Genomic DNA, 26,129 nt, shown 5'->3' with positions numbered 1-26,129 from the left:
TTTCACATCTCCCTACATTTGAAGAATGATTATTCTTTCTAAACTCCATCATTCTTGATCTATGGTTTGAATTTGCCAAATTTCATTCTATCTCAATAGCTGCCACTCTTAAACATCACTGTTACTTGTATATTCATTCTACATATTTACATCCTAAAGAGCCTAACCAAGATGCTTATTCCAGCGATCACACCTGAGTGCAAAATATGTCGCGAAATTGACACTCACATGACTGAGAACTGTCCCCAGAACTACTGCTTCAGGTGCAAGCAACGGGGTCATTGGAGCACCAAATGTCCTGCCGCTACATGCTTTGTATGCGGCGAGAAGGGGCACAAGGTCAAGGCCTGCCAGAAGGAATGCAAATCCTGCTTCAAGACGGGGCATAAGTCAGAGCGATGTCGCGAGAAAGATTCAGGAGTTACGTTCATTCGGAATCCTGTGAAATGACCTAGGGTTCCGTCTCCTGAGAGTGGCTCGCATAGGGCTCAGGGATGGCCGCAAAAGGTACGCTAATGGACACTTGAAAAGCTCTTTGTTTTGCCATATTGCTTATGGTTGACTTTGGATTTGAAAGCAAAGGTCCTAGAAGCAACCGAGAAGCCGAAAGAAGAACTTTCAGCAGCAGCTGTGGAATCAAGCCCTAAGGAGAAGGACAACACAGACACGGGGCATAAGGTAGGATTCACTGCTCTTCGAAACACATGTTGATAATATATGTGTCGGCTAACAACTTTGTCCATTCATATTATGATTCAGCCAACCTAATGTCGGGGACTTACCTTCCTGTTTGAGGGAAGTGGGTAGAAGGTATTCTCGGAGAGTCGAAGAGAGAATAGATTGACTATCTTGAATCATCTCCTATGACAAATACATTGGCATTGCATAGCGAGAGCTGTATTGGGAAGATCTGCATACCTTAGGGCTCAACCATCTTGCCTTGACGAAGACTTGATGGCCCAAATGTGCTTCTGTGTTGATTTTCGCTACAAGAGGACTCATAAATTGTGTTCATACATCAAATAGGTCAATGGGACATCTTCAAATAATCCATGTGTAATAGGTTCAACGAAGGAATGAGTCTTACGAGGAGACAAGTGTCAGTCTATGGGTGCCTAGTAAATGTCGCAAATGATAGAAAGCCTCAAGTCATAACTGGTATCTACAGCTGATGATTTATAGAATTAGTTGTAAAATTTTTACCAGTAAACGTCGTACACGAGAAATAGTCGAATTGAATAGTCTATAAAGTAGTAGCCGCAAGCCCCTCTGCAATCGATTCAGCTGTTGGTGCCAATTGCTGACTCTCACCAGAATTATCAACGACTCGTTTCCTAAAACGAGCTTGCAGCCAACATCTATACATCTTGAGTCGTCTTTGTCGGTTGACTAGAAGTCTCTGATCTTTGCCCAGATTTAGAACCTCAAAGGCGCCTTCAACAGACTCTCCTGTCTTATCCGTCCGTTCTATGAGCTTCTGCTCTCTTTGTTTGTCTGCTGTTTCATCTGATGTTCTCTCGGGATTGTCCTCTGTCTGGTTTCCCTCCAAATTTTCCGTTTTGTCATATCTATCACTGCTATCACTGTCATTGCCGCTATGAACCATTGTTAATCCTTTCTCTGATGTCCAAGTGCTCCAGATCTTCCTCAATTCTTCTGGATCGAAGAAATAAACCCTCGTACCATCACCACGCACATAAAAGTTCTCCGCCAGATAGCGTTCCTTCCTAAACCGCACCTGCGCAAGATCACCACGACCATAATCGCGAAACAGGACGAGACCACCCGGTTTGAGAACTCGATATATATTTCGTAGAGCAGCACTCCATTGATTTGGCGCAAGAGCAGACATGATAAAGATGAGAATAACCACATCGACCGAACCTTCTTCCACTCCAGGCGGCAATGAAGATTTTATCTCGCCATCTATTTCTTCTTCTTCCTGTGTGACGTCCCATACCTCGGCACGCATAAACTTCTCATTGTAATGTTCACTTTCTCGCATCACCTTAACCGCATTCTTCGAATAATCGCAAGCGAAAAGCATCAACTCCTCATTCTCGTTATTGTTAATCAAAGGAAAAGCGGTATTGCCTGCACCAGCCCCAACCTCCAACACCACTTTGCGCCCAGCACCCTGTTTAGTCACTTCCGCCAAGACAGGGAACTCCTGTCTCAACCACTTCCTATCCTTGAAGAAATTCTGATTATGATTCTTATAAAACCGATCCCAGAATTTCGCCGGGTTCGAATTGTATAGTGCCTTATGCCAGTCTGAAGCGGGGTTTTCGCGCTGCTTGGCGTATTGTAATTCCGCATAAGCCTTGTAATCCTCGTCGGTTTCGACGTGGTCCCAGGCATTGTATGAGAAGACGTCGTCGCCTTCTTCGAGGTAGCGTTGTCCGAATGCGAAGGGGTCTGTTCGTTTGGCGTTTCGGGCTGGGTCGTGGGAGCGCCAGCTGGGTATGGTGGGGGGCTCGACGAGCTGGGAGATGGTTACATAGTCGCCATCGGGGGGGAGAGCGGGCATTTTGCTCTGGGAACAAGGACACTTAGTCTTGAAGAATATCAGACGGGAAAGAACGTTATGTAGACAACGAGTGTATTGGTACTAAATGACTGTAGTGATTTGCCAATGTTGAAGTTTTTGCGGTCGATTCAGAAAAATTTCCCACCTTTCCGTTTTCGGGTCACAATGGACCCACCCAATATCGCTCAACGCTAATTGGTTGATTGTAACCCTAACAATAAAACCCTAAAAGGATGCTTTTGACAACATGCCTAGATATGATTCTTGTCTCTTATTGATATTAGAAGTGTCAACTATAATATTTGCCCAATCGAAGAAACATGAAGAAACAGATAGTACTGGACTTGTCCTAATCATAGCATGTGGCTTCACCTGGAAGGCACGTGAGACGAGCTCAATGACAGATAGTATTGAAGGACTAGCGGGTTCGCCCTAATTTTTTGATCGATGATGCTTCAAAGGATGACGTAAGTCAGAGAAATATTCAATAAAACTTATATATGCATATATAGAGATCTATAAAATAGTGAACGTATAAGAGGGTTGAAGTTGATTGGAAACGTCAAGGCGATAAGGCTGATCGTGATGTGTCTTATCGATAAGGCGTTGGGCGGGGAAGACCAAATGGAAAGCCTTAGGCCACCAACTAAACGCTGGTGCCTGAGAAGTACGGCTGCCCTGGACTCAGCCTCAACTCTCAGTCCACTTGTCACTTCTCCTCTTCTCCATTCTTCTCTCCTTCTGCTCCCCACGTCCACAAATCCTCTCTCATAACTATTCTGACGGCTCTTTACTGACATTGGGTTACGAACTGTATCCCGTCGGTCTGTTATCTGGGACCCGATCCAAAGTGGTGGGATATCCGAGATGGGTCCGGCGATTGATCTTTGATACAGTCGAATGTACCTTTGACAAACTTTGCTATCTGCTCTTCTTTTATACAGAGTGTCCTTGGGATTTTTTCCGACCATCTAGCGAATTCCCGTTAATTGGCACAAGCTTTGATATATCAAAGATATTTCGACTCTGGTTGAGTCAATAACCAACCACTATGTCACAATTCTGTGGTTGTATAAGTTCCTCCAAGCCCGAGCCTCGGACCCAGGTACCAGCTCATTCAGAAGCTGGGTTCATGTCTAGGCCGGAATTGCAAATGCAAATGCACCATCATCAACCGCCACATTACGACTTAGTCGACAACGGCTATGCTCCAGTTGTCCCATTACCGCGCTACACTCCGCGTCCCATGAGCATTCATGAGAAGACTCTCGAGAATAACAGTAACTTTCAACGGACCCATGATCAGCAACAGCATAGACCAGATGAGAAAAACAGGCAAGATTTTGAACCGGAGGAAACTCTCCAATCACAAAGCACAGGCGGAAGCAGCAGCGCAACTGTAACTCCAGCAATAGTGGACGACGCATCATCCGCATACTCATTTCCAAGCAGTTTTGGACATACATCTACTGAGACAAGGGATACACCACCACCGCCGTATTCATCCTGCGCATCATCGTTCTATTCACGCTCAAGAGCGTCATCGTTGAGAAGTCATCGGCGAAGTGGGAGTTTGTCTAATTATTCATTGAATGAGAATCAGGTGCAGCAGGGTGCATCGGAAGCTGCGCCGTCTGCTGCTTATACAGTACCATCTGCTCCTCCTGCTGCTATAATTGCGTCCCCACCAATGGCGCATGTGCATATGTCTCATCGTCAACATCATCACCATCATGTCCACCATCCTCATCCTCATGATCAATATGTCCGTCAATCTTATCACCATCACTATCATCACAGCCGCGATCAATCAACACCAACTCGGCGTTCACTATCCTCTCGCCGATCAATTCCACACTCCCACACCTCGACTCACCGCCGATTATCATGGGAGAGTCGGTAATCTACGCACTCCTTGCTCTCTGACCGAATGATTCATACCGGTCGTCATCATATGATTGTACATACCACTACACATGCACATACTTCCCGTCCCTCTATACAATTTTCTTCTCATTTTTTCATTGCTGCATATATGCGCACATCTAACCGAAGCCACAATCCCTTTCTCCAATGTCTAGAGAAAGAGTTACCTTCGAATATATTATAGACTTGTGTCCTTGCGGAATATTATCGGTGTTTTTGATATCTGCGTTGGTCCTAGCGAACTTGAGAAAGGAGGATTTAATAATAGGGTTTCTTTTTTTATTTTCTCCGAAGTTACAGATTTATATTGTCTATACATATTATGCAGGCCATAGAAATATCAATATGATAAAATTTCATCAGATAATCTATCTACAGTGACTAGTGCCGAAGTTGGTGTTAAATTCCAATTGTGTAGGGAGGGATTCTACAATTACATCTCCTAAGATACCTATGCTGGATGCAAAGCGGAGCCCTCGGATGTAGTAGATGTGGAGTGTAATAGTAATACATGGAATGCACTCTTAGAATATCCAAATAATACATATACCAAAATCAAGTAAGAAAAAAATTTAAAACAAAAAGAGCTAGCCATTTCTATGCCCTTGATTCGGCCACTTTCAGTGGCACTATATTCCCGGTCTTTCCAGTAGGGACGTTATCTTCTTCCGTCTCATCCTCGTACGACTCCTCGTCATCATCAAAATCATCGTCCGGCTCACCAAAAATCCTTCGGTACACCCCGTCCCATACGCCCTTTTTCGTGGCGAGACCTCCGATCAGAAAGATAGGTAATTGCCAGACACTCGCCCAAAACAGGCCCCGCGCACTCCCCTTAGCACCCTGATATTTCCAGAAACGATATGCTTCTTTCAACATCCATCCATTGGCCAGTGAACTACTAACAAGGAACCAATTATTCACGTACCCCCCCCACCAGAATGCAAAGGCGATGGGGAACATGAGTATCGAATATCGAAGTGCAACTCGCGCGTTCCGAGCAGGGTTTACCCAACACATCATTTTGTGACCAGCTGCTTTGTACTCGTAACGGATAAGATGGGAAAGGGAATTGAAATGTGGGAATTGCCAGGCGAATAACATAGAAGCTAGGATCCATCCTCCTAGACTTTCCTCGCTGAGTAGCATATCCTTCCATGTATCATGCCCTGTTGTAGCCGTTTGTCCGGCTGCGGCTACCCAGCCCATCATGGGTGGGATTGCGCCGACAATGGCTCCGACCCATGTATTGATGACATGTATTCTCTTCATCGGGGTATAAACGAAACCGTACAGAAAGACGTTGGCAGCTGATAGACCGGCAACTGTTGGATTCGTGCCGATATACAGCAGACCGATGCCGATGATGCAAGTTGCAATGGCAAAAATCAACGCTCCGCGTCTGGAGATAAGTCCCCGTACGAGAGGTCTATTGCGTGTCCGGGACATGAGAGCATCATATTCAGGCTCAAAGAACATATTAAATGCATTAGCGCTGGCGGAAGAAAGGAATGTGCCCGCCGTAAGATATAGAAATGTGAGCGTCGAAGTGGAAAGGGTCGGAAGTTGAGCCACAGATGGATCGAGAGCGAGTAGTGTTGTTATCGGATACAATCCATAGGCTGATGTTGTGGAGAGAAGGATGAGAACGGATAATCGAGGTTTGGCGAGCGCAAGGTACGCAGCGCATTTTCTGCGTAGGGATGAGGTAGGAAGGGAGGAGGATAAGGCAGAGAGTTGAGCTGAAGCGTCTAATGGCAATTGTTCTTCGGGGCCATCGTCGCGAGACTTTGCTTCCTCTTTTAGTCTTTTCCGCCGTCTGTGCGGGAGTTCCTGCGTCTGTTCTGGTGCTCCAGGAATTGGGGTGTTGACAGCCGAACTGCCTGTACTGAGCGATGCCGTATGATCTCGGGTTGTCGGTAATGACGACAAAACACTTTTCTTAACCACGCGTTTCGAAGGATCATATGAAATAAAGAACTCTTTTTTCTGAAATAGTCTAGGAGTATTCGGTGAGCTCCCAATGCTAGATCGTCGTCCCTCCGACGTTGCGAAACTTCGCTGTGAAGCTACGCTCGCCTTGAACAGGCAACGGGAGCATAGTGAAGCCGCGTCTCGGGCCACGGGCGGCCGTATCAGTGCTGGTCGTAGAAGCATTACCGAATAATGCTGCTGAGTATGCGCATCATAGGACTCAGGATTGACTCGTCATAACAGGTGAATTGTGGTGACCTGGGGCATGAAGTGAAGAGACCATAGCATGTTCTTTTTGGAAGTCCGCAAAAGAACGGAAGGAAAGCTCCAATCACAACGGACGAATCACGAGTGGTGGAATGGCCCCGCATTAAGAGTCCACCAGCTACTATCCAAAAAATATCCCGGCGTCATTCATTGTTTGTTTATTTCGATAACTTCATCTTCAACAACTCTCAGCTGACGATATCATCAATATCGCTAGAACAGCCACATCAGAATGGACAAACTACAGACTTTCGTGATCGAACCACTCCAACCCGTCCTCAAACCCATCAGCAATGCCTTGCCGGCCCCAGTTCACGATGCGATCATCTCGCTCATCGGCGGCCCCTGCCATAGCGCTCTTCTCCTCGATCTAGACGTCAACAAAGATCCCAGATGCACATCGCTCGCCATCTCTAAGGCTCTCGGCCTCGCCATCGTCGGCGCCAGCGCAATCGTAAAAGTGCCCCAGATCCTCAAACTCGTCAACTCGCGCTCCTCGGCCGGTGTATCCTTCATGTCCTACGCCATGGAAACGGCCAGTTTATTGATAACGCTCTCGTACAATGTTCGCCAACAATTTCCCTTTAGCACTTATGGGGAGAGTGCTTTGATTGCTGTGCAGGATGTTGTTATTGGTGTTCTTGTGTTGTCGTTTGCTGGGAAACCTGCTGGTGCTGCTGCGTTTGTTGCTGCGGTTGCGGTTAGTATTTATGCGCTTTTGTTTGACGCGAGTCTTGTTGATGCGCATACGCTTTCTCTTTTGCAAGCTGGTGCGGGTGTTTTGGGGGTTACAAGCAAACTTCCTCAGATCTTTGCTATTTACAAGGAGGGTAGCACTGGCCAGCTCAGTGCATTTGCGGTATGTTTTACAACTAAGAATATGGAATTTGTAGAGTTGGAATCTGATATTTTCTTGATAGGTCTTCAACTACCTCCTGGGTACTCTATCTCGCATCTTCACTACCCTTCAGGAGGTTGACGACAACCTCATCCTGTACAGCATCGTGGCTGCTTTCGTCCTCAACGCCGTCCTTGCGCTCCAGATGGTATATTACTGGAACAGCCCGGCGAAGAAGACGGCCGTTCCAGCAAAGGAGAACAAAAAGGCCATTGCAAATTCTCCGGCGGCTGGTCAAGCCTCTGGTGTTTCGCCCAAACCGGCAGGAAAGACTCCTACCACTCGCCGCCGAGGTTGACGAATTTTCGTCTCACGTTGTTTCTAGCTCATAATGTGACGCTTTCTCTTATTAGATTTTAGTAACCTCGTAGGATAAGTAGTGCATCGTTCGTATCCAGGACAATCGAATCTCGTAAAAGCGATGTGTCTGCGTGAAGAATCATTGTTCTGTTTCATGAGTGGTGATTTCAAGCACCAGACTTTGGCCTCATCCCAGTCATCATATACCGGAAAACCTCATCAAGCGGAAGAGCAGGTGAAGCCGAAGCACTGGGCACATGATCCCTTCCTCCCGCGATATCAAACTCAACACCACCAGCCCCTGGTCTCGTATGCACACCCACAATCTCCATATTCTCACCTCCATCTTCATTTACATCTTCAAACTCCTCATCCTCATCCTCATCTTCCTCGTCGTCATCATCTGGCAACGCCCGTTTCAAACCCGTAACCACATTCTGAATCCCCAATTCCTTTTCTTCCAGCGTATAATTCCCACCCCAATTCCGCCTTCGCGCTTCTTGGTTTGCTTCGACGGGTGCCCATGACCATAATTCCGCTAGGTCTGCATCACTCAGTCCACCGTTCTCCTTGAGAGAAGCTTCTGTGCCTGCGATTCGACCGCGCGTAACCCAATCTTCGACTCGGGGATCAAGTTTTGTGCGTAGAAGTTGTTCGAGAACGCCCTGTTGTGTATTTGTGGGGAATGATGGCGCGGGGTACGCGACTAGTGAGGATAAGAGTTCTTGGTGTTCTGCTAGTTGAGAACAGATGTTGATAAGGTTGTTTGAGATGATGCTGGCTTGGGATTGAAGTGAGGACCTGTATCAAGTTCGTCAGTTCAGACTCTTCTTTTGTAGTGATTATTGTGTGGAGAAGGGTGTGTTCGTACCATGAAGGTAGAGGATCGCTCTGATGCAAACTGCCCGTGAGCGAGTCAAGGGAATGGGTCAGGTGTAGAAGGCGTTGACGGGTTTGTTCGAGGACTTTGACTTGACTCTCATTTATTGCCGTCATGGCTGCTATACATATCCTTAGAAGGATGGATTCTCGATAAGAAAGCTATCTATGTGTTGAGTTGTTGGTGGATGAGAAGCTGGTGAGATGAATAGAAGGAAGCTGCGTCCAATCATGTGGGCACGTAGATGTCAAAGCCTAAAGTCCCGCTTTCTGCCTCAGGTTAAAGGTAGTCTTCTTTCTATCTCAGCAATCAAAATAAACACTTTTCGTCTTCTTCTTTGAATATAAAGATAAAATCGGTTTCAATATATACCTTGATTAAATCATGAAGCCGCTGCACGAGTTCTTCATACCTTCAGTATACGATGGGACCCGCCTCAGTTGCCGCATATATCAACTCGAGGATGTGAATTATCAAGAACAGCCTGCAATCAAAGCTGCCGTTGTCGCTCATCCCTATGCCTCGCTCGGGGGAAATAATGATGACCCCGTAGTGGCCTTGATTACGGCTGAGCTCGTTCGGAAGGGATATATAGTCCTCACTCTGAATTTCCGGTATGTAGATTCACTGCGCATTCACCTCACTGCTCTATATACGAATTGCTGATCGACTATTAGTGGAGCAAGCTATTCTGGTGGCTCAACAAGCTGGACAGGCAAACCTGAAATGGGAGATTATATCACTGCTTACGGATTCATACTTAAATATAGCCAGCTCCTGGCGCCGACAAAGCCAATTGAACTGGTGCTCGCCGGATACTCATATGGCTCAATGATAGCATCACATCAGCCCAACGTCGAAGATGTAATATCCATATTCGCCAAACCAACAAGCGATTCAATATCTGCTCGAATTCTCGCCAAGGCCAAGAAATTTATCGCTGGGGAAGAAGAGCCTGAAGAAGAGTATTACAGCACCAAAGAGGTGCATTTGGACGACGATACTGCTAGCGATTTGCCGCCAGCCCATATCTCGTTTCTTTTGGTTTCCCCAATTCTTTCATATGCCCTCGGATTCGTGACCTTGTGGGGTAATTTGACCAAGCTATCGGTCCAATCGCGTCAGATAGTCACACCGGCAGTTGAAGAGCGACTGCCGAAGTATCGGTCACTGATCGTATACGGCACTGATGATATGTTTACATCAGAGAAGAAGCTGCAACACTGGACCCAGAAGTTGAAGGATGCGCCAGACAGTAAGGTCGATGTGGTGGAGGTTCCTATGGCTGGTCATTTCTGGGTGGAACCGTCTTTCCATCAACAGTTGAAACAAGCTATTAGAGGCTGGCTGGAACATGAGCAGTGGTTGTAGCAGGTTTGTGATGATTCGGCAAGTGTATTGTATATTACCTATTCTTAATGCATGTGAGACGAACTATGAGTATGCGCCTGGCCTAATACGTACGACATTCGCATGTGATATTTTCCGGGCTAGCTGATTAGGGATTCTCGGGGCATTGGAGTAAGGTTACTCGGACCTCTATGTGAGATCTTGCTTGGTGTCTTCCGGACTGCAGGGATAAGTCCATCTGATAGGACACGCAAACGTGTTCTATCAGGGATATTCGACCCTGGCATAGAGGAAGAGTCCTTATCTCGGGTGTTCGTGCATGGAAGACCAATATATGCAGGTTGAGCATCTTCCGTCTTGCGTTGTTCACATCGGACTAACATATTGGATACGGAGAACTGACGGTGACAGCGTCTAATGCAGTCCGTATTCTGCTGACCGCATTCGTAAGGATTGTGTGAGCTGAATTCGGGGACTCGGTTTCTGGTGGATTGACTCGACAGTGTGGTCTCACAGATCCATGCAGATGATCATCGACGCGGGGCGTATGACAAGATCTGGTGGCACCTAAGCGCAAACTGAGTCATAAGTTCATTCGAAAGTGAGTAGTATATCAACAGATAATGATCAGACAGGAATATGGGAATAGAGGAAGTCTTAATGCGGGTGTATTAAAGCTCCTTCCCCATGGGCAGAAAGACAGTAAGTGGGTCGTTCCTGCCGTGCCGTCATAATAATTATTTTGCTGCCCCGTGACTTCGAATTGTGCCACGATTCTTTTCTTCTTTTCTTCTGACAACTATTTGCTTTTTGGGTCTTCTGGCATTTTGGAATATTCAACATATGGTTTATATAATCTCTTGGGGAGAACAAAACAATCTATTTAGGACACCTGTTCTATGACGAAGTAGTTCCAGGCCCTCGCATGGGTTTGCAGGCACTCCTGAGCACTGGGCACCGCGCACCAGCCAATCATGACCACATTTCGAGATCCAACGTCGGTACATGCGCAAATACACAGAAAACAGGGTCTGCAACTTGACCGGTCGCAAAAGGGTGAAAATGGGGTCCCTAAATCGTCGTCATCGCGACTCGCAAAGAGAGTCTCCATTGCCGCCTTTTCGTCATTGGTTAAAGACGGTGTCGCCTGGACCAGCGATCGCCTGAATACGTACAGGGATAGGCTCTCAAAGGAGGGGCGAGAGGAAAAGTTGCGACGAGATAATCGCAGACAATTGCTGTATCTGAAGATGCGAAATGTATGATTTATCCGTTCGGAGAGTGCTGCCTGTAGTCCGCTAACTAGCATTCTAGGCCGTATCATTCGAAGAATGGCGTTCTTGTGCCTGCGAATTGGACGAACTGGAAGGCAACAACAAGTGGAAGGAGATATTTGACTCTGATGAGTATAATCCTGATCTGGTCTTGGAACGAATGAGGGAATTAGAAGACGCTCGAATCAGCTGTGATGTCAGTCGCATGTTGTTCCTCGTTCGGACAGCATTAACCAGGGACTTGGGAAATATGAGTAGCGCATCGTTATACCGACATTCACATATCGGGACCAAGAACCTTATCGATCAATATATCACGACAGCTCTAAGCACAATTTCGACTCTTCTAGATCTATCCGGAAGCGACCGAAGCGACTCTACCGAGATGCAATATATTCTTGATCAGTTGTTGTCCGCACGACAGGCATTTGGCCGCAGTGCCATTTCATTATCGGGAGGTGGTACTTTTGGCATGAACCACGTAGGAGTTATTAAGGCCTTATGGGAGGCGAAACTTGTACCTCGGATCATCTCCGGTGCATCGGCGGGGAGCATTGTCGCTTCCATATTCTGTGCTCATACCGATGACCAGATTCCTGCAGTCCTAGAAGCATTTCCCTACGGCGATCTTGCCGTTTTCGAACCCGAAGGAAACCAACTTCCACCTTTGCAGAAGATGGCTCGACTTTTGAAATATGGTTCAGTTTACGACAGTTCTAATCTGGAACGAGTGATGAAGAATTGGCTTGGAAATATGACGTTTCATGAAGCTTACAACCGCACGCGGAAGATTCTGAATATATGCATCTCAAGTGCCGGGCTTTACGAACTTCCCCGGTTATTGAATTATATTACAGCACCAAATGTGCTGATTTGGTCTGCTATGTAAGTTTATCTAATCTCAGTACGGTTATTGGTACTGACATACATAGTACTGTTTCTTGCTCAGTACCCTTTGTGTTCTCGCCATCTGTTCTGATGGCGAAAGATCCTCTCACCGGAGAGAATGTACCTTGGCACAACGAGGGCGGCCAATGGATTGACGGCTCTGTCGATGGAGATCTTCCCATGACTCGTTTGGCAGAGATGTTCAATGTTAATCATTTTATTGTTTCGCAAGTGAATCCGCACGTCCTTCCTTTCTTAGAAAAAGAGACTGGTCCAGCAACAGATGACCAGCCACAAGCTTGGTTTAGCTCTCCGTGGCTGAACTCGATGACGAGCCTTGCACGCGACGAGGCGCTACATCGCATGAATGTGTTTTCAGAAATGGGCGTTTTTCAAAACCAGTTTATGAAAACTGCTTCGATCTTAAGTCAAAAGTACTCTGGCGACATCAATATCTACCCGGAAATTCCGTATGCTCATTTTCTACGTATCCTTCAAAACCCGACTACCGAATTCATTCTGCAGACCTGCTTGAACGGCGAGCGAGCAACTTGGCCTGTTGTTTCCCGTGTGCGGAACCACCTGGCCATCGAGTTAGCCCTTGACTCGGCCGTACAAACAATGCGGGCGCGTGTTGCATTAAGCCCGCCCGTTACAGTGACGTTGTCGACGTCCCATCCAACCGCTCAATCACGAATGTTGTCCGAACGTGACCAACGGCCTGACATGTTTCCGAGGCGGAGCTCATATAGCGAAGCTGGAAGAGCCAAAAACACGCGGTCTTCATCTCAGCGTCGACCTAATGGAGATTTGCGCAAGGCTCATAGTTTTGTTTCCATCGAAATTGCTGACCTGCAGAGATCTTTCAGTCCAGTTCATCACTACAAACACGCGCAGACGAGTAGTCTGACGGAGTCACCACAACATAATAGAGCAAATGTCCCGAGGTACAATGCAGATGAATCATACTTTATTGTGCCTAGTGACAGTGATGATGAGTCCTACACTTCATGGCCGCAACGACCCAATATGTCACGTCATGCTACGTGGAGTGGGCCACCGTTGAGCGGCACATCAAGATCGGGCCGGACGAGCCCTGCAATATCTCGACGGTCGTCAATTGCTAAGACCGCTTCCAATCCGAGTCGACCAACTTCTTCTGGTGAGGTCTATCTGTCGCCCACGCCCGGATTATAGCTTTGTCAGCTCTCGATACGATATTCAGCCACGAACGAGACGCGTTACGAATACATACAGTTTATGGTGAAATTGCATATACCCATATGGTTACATTGTGCAATCTTCACATCATGTCGAATTTCTTCACTCAGAAATCTAATACTCATTTTCAATGGAGTCTTAATGGCATACGAACCACTTCTACGTTATTTCTTATGTGGAGCATTTCATTAGAGGGGCAGACTTTACCTTTCGGCAGAAAACTATGTACATACAACCAAAACATATTGATTGAGCTGTCAATATTAAACGGGGATAAAGATTTTATAATCTAGAAGAGCGCATGCAGATGCCCGTTCTCTAATCTATTATTCTCCATCCCCTAGTAGATTTTCAATCTTATCTATACAACGTAATCAAACCGCCAGCCCATCCCAGGAACACTAACAAGAACCAAAGAAAAAATCTACAAGAACGCATCAATAACCTTCGCAAACTCCTCTGGCTGTTCAGCCATAGGCAAATGTCCCGCTCCCTCAACAATCTTCAACTCTGCACGTTTCCCTCCCGCATACTCCTCTTCAGCCATCTTCTTCATCCCCTGAGGTAAAATGCCATCACCACTACCAACAACAAACAAACCCCTGACACTGCCGGTCTTCATGTCTTCACGCAAATCATACGAATACAACGCCTTGACACTCTTCTTAAACCCTTCTAAATGATTGGTAAAAACGTACTGTTTCACTTTCTCAGCGCGGGATTGCCGAATCCCGCCGTCGTAGCTGTCGGGAGTGAACCACCGTTTTGTCGTGACTTGAGCGAGTTTCTCGCCAACAAGTCTTGCGCCTGTATGCGGATCTGTCGCGGGAGTATCTGACTCTGCGAGCGCAATCCGTTCAGCCCATGCAGACGGATTACTGGGCGGAGCGAGCGAGTTCGTATCACAAGCCACAAATTTCTCAACTCGGGAGGGATATTTGAGTGCCGTGTTCAGGGTTGTTGCGCCCCCGAGACTCACACCCACCACAGCTGCGGCTCTGGGTACTCGTAATGCGTCGAGGATTGCGATAACGTCCTTGCTTAAGAGGTCCATTGTAATCGGTGTGTTGCCTGGATCACTGCTTCGACCACGAGGACGGTAGCGGACAATGCGATATTTCTGGTTCTTAGGGTTGGAGAAGAAAATGTCTAGAAATTCGTCCCAGATGCCCCAGTCTGAAAGGATGGAGTTGATGAGGATGATAAGTGGTGCTTCGGGATCGGGACTTCCTTCAAGCCTGTAAGGCAGTTGGGCGCCGTCGGGGGTCGTGATGAAGGATTCTATAACTGCTCTTTTATTGCTTGTAACTGACGCAGCCCATGTATGCGTCAATCCATCTCTCGAAGAGAAAGCGGCGGAATACGAAGGGTCAGAAAGAGAGTGTAAATCCTTCGGCGCAGGTCCAAATGTATAATACCACTCAAAAACTCTTCGAACGCGCCCAATAACCACATTCGCATAAATATCCCTTGCCATCTCCGTCGACACAGCATCCTTCATTTCAGGTCCATTCTGTCCCTCAGTGCTGGAATACTCATGTATAGCGAGATACTCCTTTTCTTCCGCCGAGGGATTCAGTACGGAGGAAGTCACGAATCTTCTCGATCGACGCCATCCAGGCACCTTTTGAAGTAGCGCGATATGTTCGTCGTTATACCACGCGTCCACTTTTGATTCTGTACCTGGCTGGATTCTGAAGTATACGGGGACTATGATGTATCCCTTTGAATTAGATGTCTGCACATCTTCTAAGGGGGTATAGTCATCCGCCTTCCATTCCCGGATCAAATCGAACATTCTTCGATCAACCGTGATCTGGGACATGGTTTCCTTCTCGCGCTCGGTTTTGACGCCGTCTTCGCGCAGAGTTGTGTATGGTGGACGTGTGAATTCGTTGGAGTCTGTGATGTCGTATAATGCAACCCATTCATGTTCCTCTGCACTGTAGGGATTGGTTTCGTCGCTGTCAATGGCGCGAAAGCGATATCCATTTGGAAAGAATGGGAGTCGGAGACGGAGGGGTCCGTGTTCGTTGTTGTACCAGTCGTGGAATTGGGATGGGTGCAAGCCTGGTTTGGGCTGCATTGTGACGTAGAGGAGTCCTGCTGTCATCTTTGCTGTTTATAGTATATCTTATGTATCTGATGTTCTTAGGATGTAAAGAGGGAGGAGGATGGTGCTCGATGAATGCTATAGAGTGTGGGGTTAGCTTATATGGTTTAACTGTACATACAACACTCCGGATTTATCTTAAACGAAAGACAGATAGACTGTTACCACGACGATATGTTGAAGTTGCGTTCTGACCGTGAAGCGACATACCTCTTTTTATAGAATCTGGCAGAAATACACCCAAATTCTCGCCTCGGAGATGTCGCCGATGAGCTCCAACAACCCCGCAGTGATGTATACGAGATCAATGAAGATCGTGAATATCAAAGAGTGAGATAATAGACGCGCCTGACGCTTTCAGAATCAGCTCAACTATTTATACTCCAAAATAAGGGATATAGAGTTGGCATGCGATTGGTGCGATTGGTGCGATTTGATCTTCCTGATGTCCCGCGCTGTTGATGCTAGCCGATATTGATTGCCGTGGTTTACCGGATTGGTTTTGGACACTGGGAATAATTTTCCATATGTTTTTTGTGTCTTTGTTAGACGGTTTGAGTCCGGGATAGCCCGAGGATTGCAGAATGACCTAGGTTATGCAATCCGATATGGAGGATGGAGTAGAGAATTGATGGATATAGATCTTGCAAGAATGTAGTCGGGAACTGACCTCAATGTCCGACAGGCATGGCTCCCAAGATCAAGGAGTATCCCTAATATCTGTCAACTAACTGAATATAAAGTAGTATCTATCAATGGACATTGACAACCTTGGAAGCATCTACCAGCGACTGATCACAATATCTGACAAATGTTTCAACATGTTTCCGCACACATGCTGGCTCCGGCTATTCTTTACTCCGGTCTTATAGCAAAGGGTTAGGGTTACGCATATATAGATGAAAGACCTGTACAAGTGATTGGATTCAGCGTGTTTGGTATTTATACACGAATATATATCCCCTGTAATGACGCTAACAGTACGAGTCATGAATGTAGGACTAGTTCTTCAACATAGGCAGCAACTTGTTCCTTGTAGAGCTCACTCATAATGAGTCACTTGCGTTTCGAGCAATCTGACGCTATCAGCAAATATGAATTTCGGATTGTTCCAACGTTCAATGTTAAATAAATATCTTCATTCCAACCACAAGAAGAAAACATACTGATTGACAAAGTTCAGTATGCTAGAAAAACCAGTTCCGGCTTAGCGCTGGCCAGACCGACCTTATTTCGACTTCATCTCACAACTCCATAGAAGACTCCTGGGTCTAGAAAATAGCACACCAGACTCACAATATTCCCTGGAATACACTCGCCTCACATCTAAAAATCTACTGGCCAGATATCCCCACCTGGCAAAACCCTAGCAACCTATACTTCCGATCGAAGGACAATCAAGAAAATGATGTTCGCTATTTCGCTACCTGCTTCGCGAAGACTATCAGGGAACATACGACATGTGAACGCAAGAAATTCGCTGAAAATTATGACGTATCAGGGAAGGATGATATTATTCTCGATGATACTACAGTACAGAAAACCAGCCCTCTTGTGTACAAATGGCGACAAAGCTATCGGTGGGACCTAGCGGACAAATCGAAACCAAAAGTTTGCATGAGTACATCTATTCGAAAACTGTGCACCCATAACGACGGATTCAACTGTGGATGTGCAATCCCGTTCAAAGAAAGAAAAGTATCTTCATTCCTACGACGATATTATAGCAATGATTGCTATAAGTTCTATCGAGAAAACAGGGATCAATTCTACAACATTGAGCTAGCCAAGACACTTATTCTTTACGATGAGATGGAACCAATCCTTCGTGTTTGTTCTCACCCTGACGTGGACTATAAGAGATGGCATTCGGTACTAGAATGCTATGATACGGTACTCAAATAGCCCCTATCAAAGAATATGGAGAAGATCACTGACCGTGTCAATAGGACCAGCAAGCCGGCTGGGATATTGTTTATATATCAGCTCTCAATGCCTACCTGTGTCTAAATATTCTGTACTGTTTCCCTGCATTATGGGACGACGCATCATCGACCAGGCCAATAGACTACAGATCGACCAAGGTATATCAACGCACGCTCAGAAGCTGTACCTGGTCAGATGTCACGTCCGAAGTACCACACTATCCACATCGGGCATTCTTCGGTATAGATGACCGCCAATTTAGAGAGTGGCCTAGAATGAGTCCAGAATTTGGCACCAAATACATGCCTGATATCTACACTCTATCGGAATGGTCTTTCAGGGACAGGGTCTTCCCATATGGTGCGGCACCAATCGACGATTTTCTCAAATCGGAAAATGAAGTCGGGTATCTGCCGGATGTTGCTTCAGTTGCACTTGTTAGGACTATCTTGTACAGCAAAGGTTTACCTCCAGAGTTGACTGCAGACGTGATGGAAAAAGCCGATTATACAGTGAAGCGAAGGCTTTCTCATCCCCATGACCCGTTCCATCCCGGAAATCTGGATGAGCTGCACAAATACTTGACGTATTGTTGGCGGTTGATGGTCAATTGCAATATGATGGCAGATGCGCTTGGGATAAACATTGAATGGGAGGTTTACATCTATAGGTTTCTCACTTATTACATATCTTTGCCTGGTGGGAGGAAGAAAGGAAATTTCGATCTTTACCCAGATTCCATGTAACACTAGTTGACTTGACCTTGAACGTGCTTTGATCTGGCTACCTTGGTGAATGTAAGAAATTGATTATTTGTTACTGTGGCATGCTTCAGGAATAGTGGCTAAGCTTACATAGTGATAAGTCGATTCCAAACTAGAATCTGTCCACTGGAACTGACTGAGTTAGGACACGGAGTAAGTAATACCTAATATAACACCTCAAATTCATGATGACAACCCACCCGGCCGGCATTGAAAAGTTTCAAAGAGGCCTTGTTATCCTTATACAGTATAATAATAGTGCAATTCACATCACTCCTCACAAAACAAACCTTTACACACACAAAATGTGAGATTTCCTGTCTCTCCTTTGTTTTCCCATATCATTGCATTCACATCGCCGAGAGGAAAACATCAATCGTCATGGCAGCACCCCAATAGTTTTGTGTCCTGCACACACAGAACCCCTTTCAAAATTATGTTCTTCCTCTTTTCTTTTCCCCCTCGATATCCTCCATCCTCGACTTCTCCATCCCTCGATTCTTTATCCTCGAACTCCCATCCTCCAGTCTTTCGTCAAGTATTTTATCCTCATCTTCAAAACATCACACAAGGTATTGTCGCCAACAATACCCAGCATGGGTGACCCTCTGGGACTCGGTTCTGCTGAGTCAGACGATGTCGTGGTGAGTCAAACCCCTCCCTGAGTGCAGATGAGGAGACAAGAACTCATGTCTCTTGCTTGGATTCTCTTGCATCAAGATATCGAGCTAGTCGTATCCATATTCTATACCAGACCATGATGACTGACTGATTTCTTGATACTGCTTTAGATGACTGGTGCTGGCAATCAGGATGCCAGTGGAAACTCGTTCCCGAATGACTTGGACGCCTTCTGGAACAATACTGATCCAAATAATGCATTCATGCTACAAAATCAACGGAGTCAAAATTTTGATATTGCCTCTGAGTATTGGCTCAATTCTCTTCCTGATAGCCCCAATCCAGAGAGTTTTGGCTATGTCCGAGACCAGACACTGGGCCCTGATATTGCCATGGGGAACACCCTTGCAGCCTCCAATGGACCAGTAGCTGGAACAGGTTTTGACGAGCAGTTTATTGATCCTGAATTGTTGGAGACACCTGCGAATGTTCCAGTGTCATCATCACCTAAAACCCCATCTCGAACCCCAACGTCTAGGAACTCCGTTAGACGTGTAAGAGCTATATCGGATAATTTCAGACCCATTGCTCCCAGTCCCACTCGTGAGACTAAATCAACTTATCCCAGTGGTTTTGAAATGCCACCGCCGCGAACTACACAGACCCCTTCTAGCTCATCCCAGGTCAACACGGCGAATGTCAATGAGCCACAGCAGGACTTTATTAACATGAGCATCCCAGAGTTCCAGGTTACAGACATTGACCTTATTCTAGCTAATGAGAACTTTCACACCTTTGACTTCAGCGCAGGCGTTCTCAATGGTTTCGGTGCACAGTTCGATGCGTTTCCGTCGAATACCGCTACCCCTGACAATGTTGCTAACCAAGCGATGGGAACTGCTACGGCCCAACCTGACATGCAATCAGCGGTAAGTCATTCCTATCTGAGAAATCAATGACGCCTGAGTGAGAGTTAACTAATGGTGGCCGTTTTTGCTCTAGTTGTACAATTATCCTCCTGTGTCTGCGCCATCAAACCCATGCAGCTATACTCAGGCTGTGCAGGCAAACCCATACAGGAGCACTCAGACGGCACCGGCAAATCAATACAATAACAATCAGGCGATGCCAGCTAATTCCTACAGGAACCCTTCTCAGGTAACTGCGACAGTAAGTTCCCCTTACTTTCCAGAGGAATGACCTAATGGAATCAGATTCCATATACCTCCTGGTCCAATACGAGGCTAATTATTCTATAGCAGATCGGATCTAATTCTTCGGTGAGATACAGAATGGCCTGCCAGATATTGAAATAGCACTGGAGTTCTGACGTTTATTCAACTAGTCGTCCGGGTTCTATATTCCAGACAATGTCGTGCGTATACCGTTGGGGCTGAACTCCCTAAACTACCCGCTAATTGTATCTTGACAACCCAGGATCCCGAGAGACGTGCTAAACTTTTGGAAGTCCGTTTTCTACTTTCCAATAATTGTTTACTTGCTGAATGCTAACAATCTTGGTTTGATATAAAGGTTATGCAGGCAGGTCAGGATGTAAGCGATGCCCATGATATTTGATGGCTATGCTCAATGTTTATACTAACATGTGAACACAGTTAATACTGCCAGCTACTACGGTGAGACAATCCATCAGAAACCTCTCTGCTTTTCATTTTATCCAAGCACACACGTACTGACAGTTCCCGATTCTGTAGGCCTGGGCTTTGAGAAAAGCGGTGAGATTACCTGAAGACGAGTCCATTGATAGCCGAAACTATCTATGCAGCAAACTTGATTCAAATCGATGCTAATATCTAACGCTACACTCCAGTTTGACAAAACTATCAATGCTGTGAGTACCTTCAAAGTCAAAATGAAATTTGTTTGACACTGCTACGCGCACTGCAACTATGTTTGCTGACTTACTTTTAGCCGAAACCTGTGAGGAAGCCAGCTGCGGTATGATATTACCCTACCCTTATGATTGTCCTACCTTTTTCCCCTATCGAGATATCTATCGATGTGTCAAATCCTTTGCTGACAGCTGTGGAATGGCCTGACAGAAACGTGCAAAGAAAGATGAAGACGTAAGTCGATATACCCCTTCTCTCTCTTGTGCCTTACTCCCCCCACCCCATTGCCTATAGTGGAAAACTGACTCATTATGCACAGGCAAATGGTCAAGGCAATCCAGTGAGCAACCCAATAGCAGAAACAAGAACAAAGAACACTAGGAGCCGCGAGCAACATGATACTAATAATGTACCTCAGAACGCAAAGCGCCAGCGCCGATTACTTCCAGTAAGTGACATCTCCGAACCATGATAGATAAGTTGTACTGACCTTCCTCCAGTCCGTACAAATTTCCCGGTCGAAATCCACAAAGGTGAGGTTAAGAGTATACATCAACCCGCGGCTTTGGTCCTCATCTATAACCAACCAGTTGTCAAAAACATTGAGCGTTGTACTGACTCATCTCCTATTCCAGACTATTGGCACTACTGGCACAGGTATACCTGATGCTAAATTACGAGAAGTTTTAAAATCCGATTTTCTGTCCACCGCGTCAAGAATTGAAGCCTTTTGGAAAGGGCCCAATGACATTTGGGGAAGAGTAAGAGCTGACCCCCCTGAATTTCAGAATCTCGCGTTGCAACGTTGTATACTGACCATTATTCAATTCTATTAGGTTCTACCAGCCGTAAGTCTCCGGATACTTGTTCCATGCTTGCTGAATCTTGCTAACGTTTACTTCAAAGTCTTTCCTTGACCATGGCCCGGTCGTACAGTATCATCCGCTCAAAAGTTGGGACGCGCAGGGTGCTGAAGGAAGATTGGCCCAGTATGGTGATCCAGATGTGAGTTCTATCATCCGTTTGATTCTTCATGTATTTTCAAGTGAGCATTTGACGAACGAACTGAAACTCGCTCTCGGCATACAGGAAAATCTTCCCACTTTATTGGAATCAAATGAGATTCCTAGAGCACCTCACGCGGATATGATGCTGTATAGTGAGGTTATGTCAGAGAAGAACACGCAGCGGCCTGTTCATTCAGGACAAGTCGTCGTGATTTCGTACGACCTGAAGAGTGACTGGTGGAAAAATATTACTGTGTGGGCGTGGAACAGGCCTCCCTACGGACGTTGCCTCGACGAGGTATTCATTGTCATCACCCCGTTCCATATCATATTTGCACGGGTACCTAGGGACACAAATGATGCGTGGTTAGCCTATGATTATCGCGCTATCATGGGTGTTATCGACAAGACACTTCAGAGCAACGTTAGCCCTGTAGGGGGAAAGCACTGGTCTTATATGTATCGCTTGATCCCCGCCTTCACTCTAAACCCAAACGACGCAAAAAAGCCTAGACCGGCAGGTCCCCAGAGACGCTTAAATTCCTTGCGGGAGCTTAGGCTCAACACTGTTTACGAGTCACGCTTCAATTCATACCTCTATTATGTCCCACCAGCCGAGTGGCCTGATCGCAATCCCAACTTCACAATTCGTGTGGGCAATTACGGGAGACCGGGAGACGAGGACCGTCCTCACGTACAGGTTAATGACATGTCCGGCGAATATATTATTACTGGGAAGAATGAAGAAGGGCCGGATGTTACTGTCAATGATAACGGCAACGCTACTGAGAATCCTGTTGTCGCGGAGAACCCAGGACAGAACGGCAGAGAGAACCCTGTGGGAGATGGTGTCGAAAGCACCCCCGGCACCCCCGGCACTACCGATACTGCTCACAATGGGGCCTGATTGATGATAGGCTCCTGATGTGAGCTACTTCTGATCGACCACTTGAGATGACTCTGTGAAGCTCACCCATGTCAAATCGATATCATCAAGACCATGTTCAATTTTCTATTGAGGAGCACCCGAGACAGCAGAACAAAAAGTAAAGAGGAGGAGGGAAACAACGACAAAAAAAAAAAAAGGACAAAACTTTACAAAAAGAAATTCTTTCAGTTTTTCTGGTTGCCCTGTTGCGATAATTCCCTTCTTTCTCTTGTTATGGCCTTTTTGCATTCGCCTTGTTGGAGTAATTTTACTTTCTCTTTTCCATGTTTGTTGCAGGCTTGACAGGACAGTTCTTGGTATGCTAGGTATTAGCATTGATTTTTCCTTTTCATGTATGAGTCGGACATTTCCTTTCCAACTTTAGTTTTGTTATTCTTGAATTTAACATGTATGAGTCAAACAGCTTCCATTGTAATTCTTGTAACGTTATCCTGATTTCCTAGGTTCTCAAACTTCGATGAGAGCTTTCCGGAAAACTTCGTTCAACTCGGGAGAACTTTTTGGGGAGAAAACAGGATGACCTTGTCTTCCTAGTCTAACGCCGTGCTGCTGGAGCATTCTTGCGAGGAAGTCTTCAATTGGTAAGCCAGAAAATGATCGAGGAGAACGACGATGAACTCTATTGAGATGCCACTAATTTGCATGCAGAAGCCATGAATTATCAGATTGTGAATCACTTACCACCAACCTTGAGTCCTTATGCACCTGTCATGACAGAATGATACGGACGAAGCCTTCTGTAAATAGCGGTCCTAGACAGTGCATCCAATCATAAAAGATGTGAACTGAAAAGCCATCTCCCCATGGAAAGAGAGCGATTTTATAATACCCAACCTTGGAAGTTCTGCAGACTTCACCCTTCAACGCAGTCCGTCGATACCTACTTAATGTGGTGGATATCCCTGACACTAGTTGGAGCTGTTTGCGCATTCCTCATTCGGCAATGTGCGTCTCTAGCGACACACATAACCTCCAACGATAGACGCTATACCCAATCTACCAGCTGATGGCGAGCCACGGTTATCAAGAAGGCTGAACCCGAAAAGCCGGTAGGTCCACAATTGCGCCATGGAATCCGGTATACTCGGAGGACGATGATTACGAAAAGCCGTACTCCATTACGATCAGGCATGACCCAGAGCAGAATATTTAAATTTTAAGTAGGCATTATCTAATCTCAAAACCGAAGATGGGAAGTCCTTTTTTCCTCGACCTCAATATACTCAATGTCAGGCCACTTAACATATATGGGACGGATTGGTTGTGCCCGGTGCTCTTTTCGCTTCTCGTCCAGGTAACGTCCTGGAGCTCAACAATAGACAGATGATGAGCGTCCCATTACCACCGGTTACAAGCTACCATAACGAAGTCAAATCCTGTGTTCATCCACTACTGGGAGTCCAGGATCTCGTCATAGTTCACACGAACAAGGGCATCCTCGCGGCACACATACCTAGAGTTCACCGTTCATCATTCCCGATAGACCTCATCAACATAATGACCAAATTAACCTCCATCGCAATAGGACGCAGTCCTCACAAAGCCATATCCTGGATTTCCGATGACACCTGAGACAAGCGACTGCGAGCTTATTTCATCATCCCGGAAGGTATTCAAGATGTTTACGTTTACGGCAGGGATAGACCTGAGAGGCTGAAGGTGGATTATTACGCGGTCTACACTTGACTATTCAGTACTATGGAGAGTGTGTTTGATACTTATTTCGAGCTGAACCGGCCTGGTTATGAAGATCCTGCGTATCGGGATGTTAAAAAGATTTATACTGGCCCGGATGGGAACCGGCCGGTGTTGATAAATTGTTTCAAGACGAAGGAGTTCCGTATGTTGCAGATGGATTACCAATTGGAGAGCGCGGGAAGGAATTGCCAGTTTGCTCATGCAAGTTCCGTTATTGACGTCTATAGATGGATACAGATCGAATGGAATGTCTCGGATATTTGCTTACATGGATATTATGGACATTAATGTAGTTGTAATTCGTGGTATCTGAAAACTTACAGCACAGCTGCCACGCCGATCAGAGATAGCAACCCAACACCCCAGGCTTCGGTGACTCCCTGGAGCTTCGTTGCAGCACCGGTCTTGATGGGACTAGGTAGTACTGTTCCTGTAGCAGTAGTCTTGGCTCCTGTAGAACCATTACTTCCAGAGCCTGATCCAGACCCGGAGCCGGAACCAGAACCAGAACGAGTGCCAGTTCCAGTTGTAGTAGCATACGCATCAGTACCAGTAGTGGTAGCACCAGCAGCAACATCCTTTCCATTATACGGGGCAGCTGTTACAACAAAAGTCTGCCCAGCGAGTGTCCACGTAATAGTTTCACCAGCCGGTGGCGATGTAAGAGATGAAGGCCCTGCAGTCGTGGACAGGGGGTTTGTGCCTCCAGCAGGCAAATTGGTAGGATCAAGGAAGGTTCCATTATCTGCAGACTCGAAGCCATATTGACCACAAATTTGGGAGGTTAGTCCTGCGCATGAGCCGGTGATTTGTTCAAAATTTGCGGCCTTGCTGTCGAATGATGAGAGTCCCAGTTCATTGGGGGATGTGTCAGGACAGATTCCATAGAAGCTATTTAGAAAGTCAGGAGATATCGCGTGGAAGAGGATTGGATTAAAAAGTATGACTTACGCTGACACAGCGGCGCTCCAACCACAACACTGACACTGTTCAAGAGCAGTGGACATGGAACCCGTATATTGTGAGCATCCATTAGCCGCAGCATTCGTATTAGCTGTGATATTGTTGAAGACCTCTCCCAAATTGCATGAGCAACCGCCTGGTGCGTTATCAGGAGCCGGGTAGTAAGGAATTGAGACGGAAACGGTCTGCTGCGTAACATATGAAGAAACAAGGTATTGATATTCGCAGGAGTAAATCTGAATTTTGTCAGGGCCTTCAACACTCTCGAATACTTAGGGGAAGAAGGTACCTTATTCCAGCAAGATTTTTGATAACACAGCATCTGGTCTACCCATTGTGTCCATTGACAAGCAATGGATACCTCGTCATCACCACCAGCTGCAGTCATGCAAGACGTGAATTTCGATTCCGCATTGTTGAGACATGTATTCATCCCCGAGGTATCGACACATCCCGTAGCAGAGACTGTGGTAGCATTGTTCGCTGCCAATGCAGAACGGGCAAAGAGAGCAGAAGCGGCAATGAAGCTGAGTCCAGTTTTTGCAACCATTTTTGTTTGGGAGTAATAGATCGAGAATTGAGACTGCTGGGCAATAATAACGACTTAACGAGACACAGGAACAAGATCCCGGAGAACGACAGTCAGAAGGCTGAGGCTTAATTTAAAAGAAAAAGTGTCAAGTCCTAACTAAGCCTTTTCGATAGTTCGTGCCATGCCCAATCTGTC

At 46.2% G+C, this 26,129-nt stretch overlaps 11 protein-coding genes across 11 annotated transcripts, besides 2 other annotated features; 6 read left to right on the top strand and 5 right to left on the bottom strand.

Annotated features, from left to right (window-relative positions):
* Nucleotides 1–1,243: 1,243 nt before the first annotated feature.
* On the bottom strand, nt 1,244–2,636 carry TSTA_013650 (actin binding protein, putative; the record flags this gene model as incomplete). The annotated part of the gene is made up of 2 exons (XM_002483454.1): nt 1,684–2,636; nt 1,244–1,656 (listed from the first exon to the last, which is right to left on the bottom strand). Exons 1-2 carry the CDS (start codon nt 2,528–2,530, stop codon nt 1,244–1,246), a joined length of 1,260 nt encoding a protein of 419 aa, XP_002483499.1. The 5' UTR covers nt 2,531–2,636.
* Nucleotides 2,637–3,581: 945 nt separating this feature from the next.
* TSTA_013640 (uncharacterized protein) lies at nt 3,582–4,456 on the top strand (the record flags this gene model as incomplete). Its single annotated transcript, XM_002483453.1, has 2 exons — nt 3,582–4,295; nt 4,331–4,456. The coding sequence occupies 2 exons, from the start codon at nt 3,582–3,584 to the stop codon at nt 4,454–4,456; spliced, it is 840 nt and encodes a 279-aa protein (XP_002483498.1).
* Nucleotides 4,241–4,327: a microsatellite.
* Nucleotides 4,457–5,053: 597 nt separating the features above from the next.
* On the bottom strand, nt 5,054–6,685 carry TSTA_013630 (heme a biosynthesis protein, putative; the record flags this gene model as incomplete). Its single annotated transcript, XM_002483452.1, has 2 exons — nt 5,385–6,685; nt 5,054–5,354 (listed from the first exon to the last, which is right to left on the bottom strand). Exons 1-2 carry the CDS (start codon nt 6,611–6,613, stop codon nt 5,054–5,056), a joined length of 1,530 nt encoding a protein of 509 aa, XP_002483497.1. The 5' UTR covers nt 6,614–6,685.
* Nucleotides 6,686–6,929: 244 nt separating this feature from the next.
* TSTA_013620 (monosaccharide-P-dolichol utilization protein, putative) lies at nt 6,930–8,226 on the top strand (the record flags this gene model as incomplete). Its single annotated transcript, XM_002483451.1, has 2 exons — nt 6,930–7,556; nt 7,618–8,226. The coding sequence occupies 2 exons, from the start codon at nt 6,930–6,932 to the stop codon at nt 7,891–7,893; spliced, it is 903 nt and encodes a 300-aa protein (XP_002483496.1). The 3' UTR covers nt 7,894–8,226.
* Nucleotides 8,063–8,891, bottom strand: TSTA_013610 (RNA polymerase II mediator complex component Med8, putative; the record flags this gene model as incomplete). Its single annotated transcript, XM_002483449.1, has 2 exons — nt 8,063–8,696; nt 8,767–8,891. 2 exons carry the CDS (start codon nt 8,889–8,891, stop codon nt 8,063–8,065), a joined length of 759 nt encoding a protein of 252 aa, XP_002483494.1.
* Nucleotides 8,232–8,299: a microsatellite.
* Nucleotides 8,771–10,428, top strand: TSTA_013600 (uncharacterized protein). Its single transcript, XM_002483450.1, has 2 exons — nt 8,771–9,389; nt 9,453–10,428. Exons 1-2 carry the CDS (start codon nt 9,160–9,162, stop codon nt 10,144–10,146), a joined length of 924 nt encoding a protein of 307 aa, XP_002483495.1. The 5' UTR covers nt 8,771–9,159; the 3' UTR covers nt 10,147–10,428.
* A 671-nt stretch (nt 10,429–11,099) lies between these two features.
* TSTA_013590 (Patatin family phospholipase, putative) lies at nt 11,100–13,484 on the top strand (the record flags this gene model as incomplete). The annotated part of the gene is made up of 3 exons (XM_002483448.1): nt 11,100–11,384; nt 11,440–12,284; nt 12,332–13,484. The coding sequence occupies 3 exons, from the start codon at nt 11,100–11,102 to the stop codon at nt 13,482–13,484; spliced, it is 2,283 nt and encodes a 760-aa protein (XP_002483493.1).
* Nucleotides 12,945–15,621, bottom strand: TSTA_013580 (alpha/beta hydrolase, putative; the record flags this gene model as incomplete). Its single annotated transcript, XM_002483447.1, has 1 exon — nt 12,945–15,621. One exon carries the CDS (start codon nt 15,619–15,621, stop codon nt 13,933–13,935), a length of 1,689 nt encoding a protein of 562 aa, XP_002483492.1. The 3' UTR covers nt 12,945–13,932.
* An 835-nt stretch (nt 15,622–16,456) lies between these two features.
* On the top strand, nt 16,457–20,205 carry TSTA_013570 (uncharacterized protein; the record flags this gene model as incomplete). The annotated part of the gene is made up of 9 exons (XM_002483446.1): nt 16,457–16,499; nt 16,521–16,601; nt 16,904–17,514; nt 17,571–18,246; nt 18,457–18,464; nt 18,839–18,955; nt 19,103–19,861; nt 20,078–20,102; nt 20,192–20,205. 9 exons carry the CDS (start codon nt 16,457–16,459, stop codon nt 20,203–20,205), a joined length of 2,334 nt encoding a protein of 777 aa, XP_002483491.1.
* Nucleotides 20,206–21,704: 1,499 nt separating this feature from the next.
* TSTA_013560 (uncharacterized protein) lies at nt 21,705–22,699 on the top strand (the record flags this gene model as incomplete). Its single annotated transcript, XM_002483445.1, has 2 exons — nt 21,705–21,790; nt 21,832–22,699. 2 exons carry the CDS (start codon nt 21,705–21,707, stop codon nt 22,697–22,699), a joined length of 954 nt encoding a protein of 317 aa, XP_002483490.1.
* A 2,057-nt stretch (nt 22,700–24,756) lies between these two features.
* TSTA_013550 (uncharacterized protein) lies at nt 24,757–25,952 on the bottom strand (the record flags this gene model as incomplete). The annotated part of the gene is made up of 3 exons (XM_002483444.1): nt 24,757–25,330; nt 25,391–25,638; nt 25,692–25,952. 3 exons carry the CDS (start codon nt 25,950–25,952, stop codon nt 24,757–24,759), a joined length of 1,083 nt encoding a protein of 360 aa, XP_002483489.1.
* Between the last annotated feature and the right edge of the window lie 177 nt (nt 25,953–26,129).

The sequence above is a fragment of the Talaromyces stipitatus genome, genomic scaffold (assembly GCF_000003125.1).
Source record: "Talaromyces stipitatus ATCC 10500 scf_1105507295549 genomic scaffold, whole genome shotgun sequence".
NCBI lineage: Eukaryota > Fungi > Ascomycota > Eurotiomycetes > Eurotiales > Trichocomaceae > Talaromyces > Talaromyces stipitatus.
Note: the sequence above shows the minus strand (reverse complement) of the source record. Positions and strands in the feature narration are given on the sequence as shown.

Bases quoted from the DNA above. Each gene is read 5' to 3' on its own strand.
- TSTA_013600 (XM_002483450.1), top strand. From the start codon at position 9,160: ATGAAGCCGCTGCACGAGTTCTTCATACCTTCAGTATACGATGGGACC. The intron at 9,390-9,452 runs GTATGTAGATTC...ATCGACTATTAG, and splicing joins GTCCTCACTCTGAATTTCCG to TGGAGCAAGCTATTCTGGTG.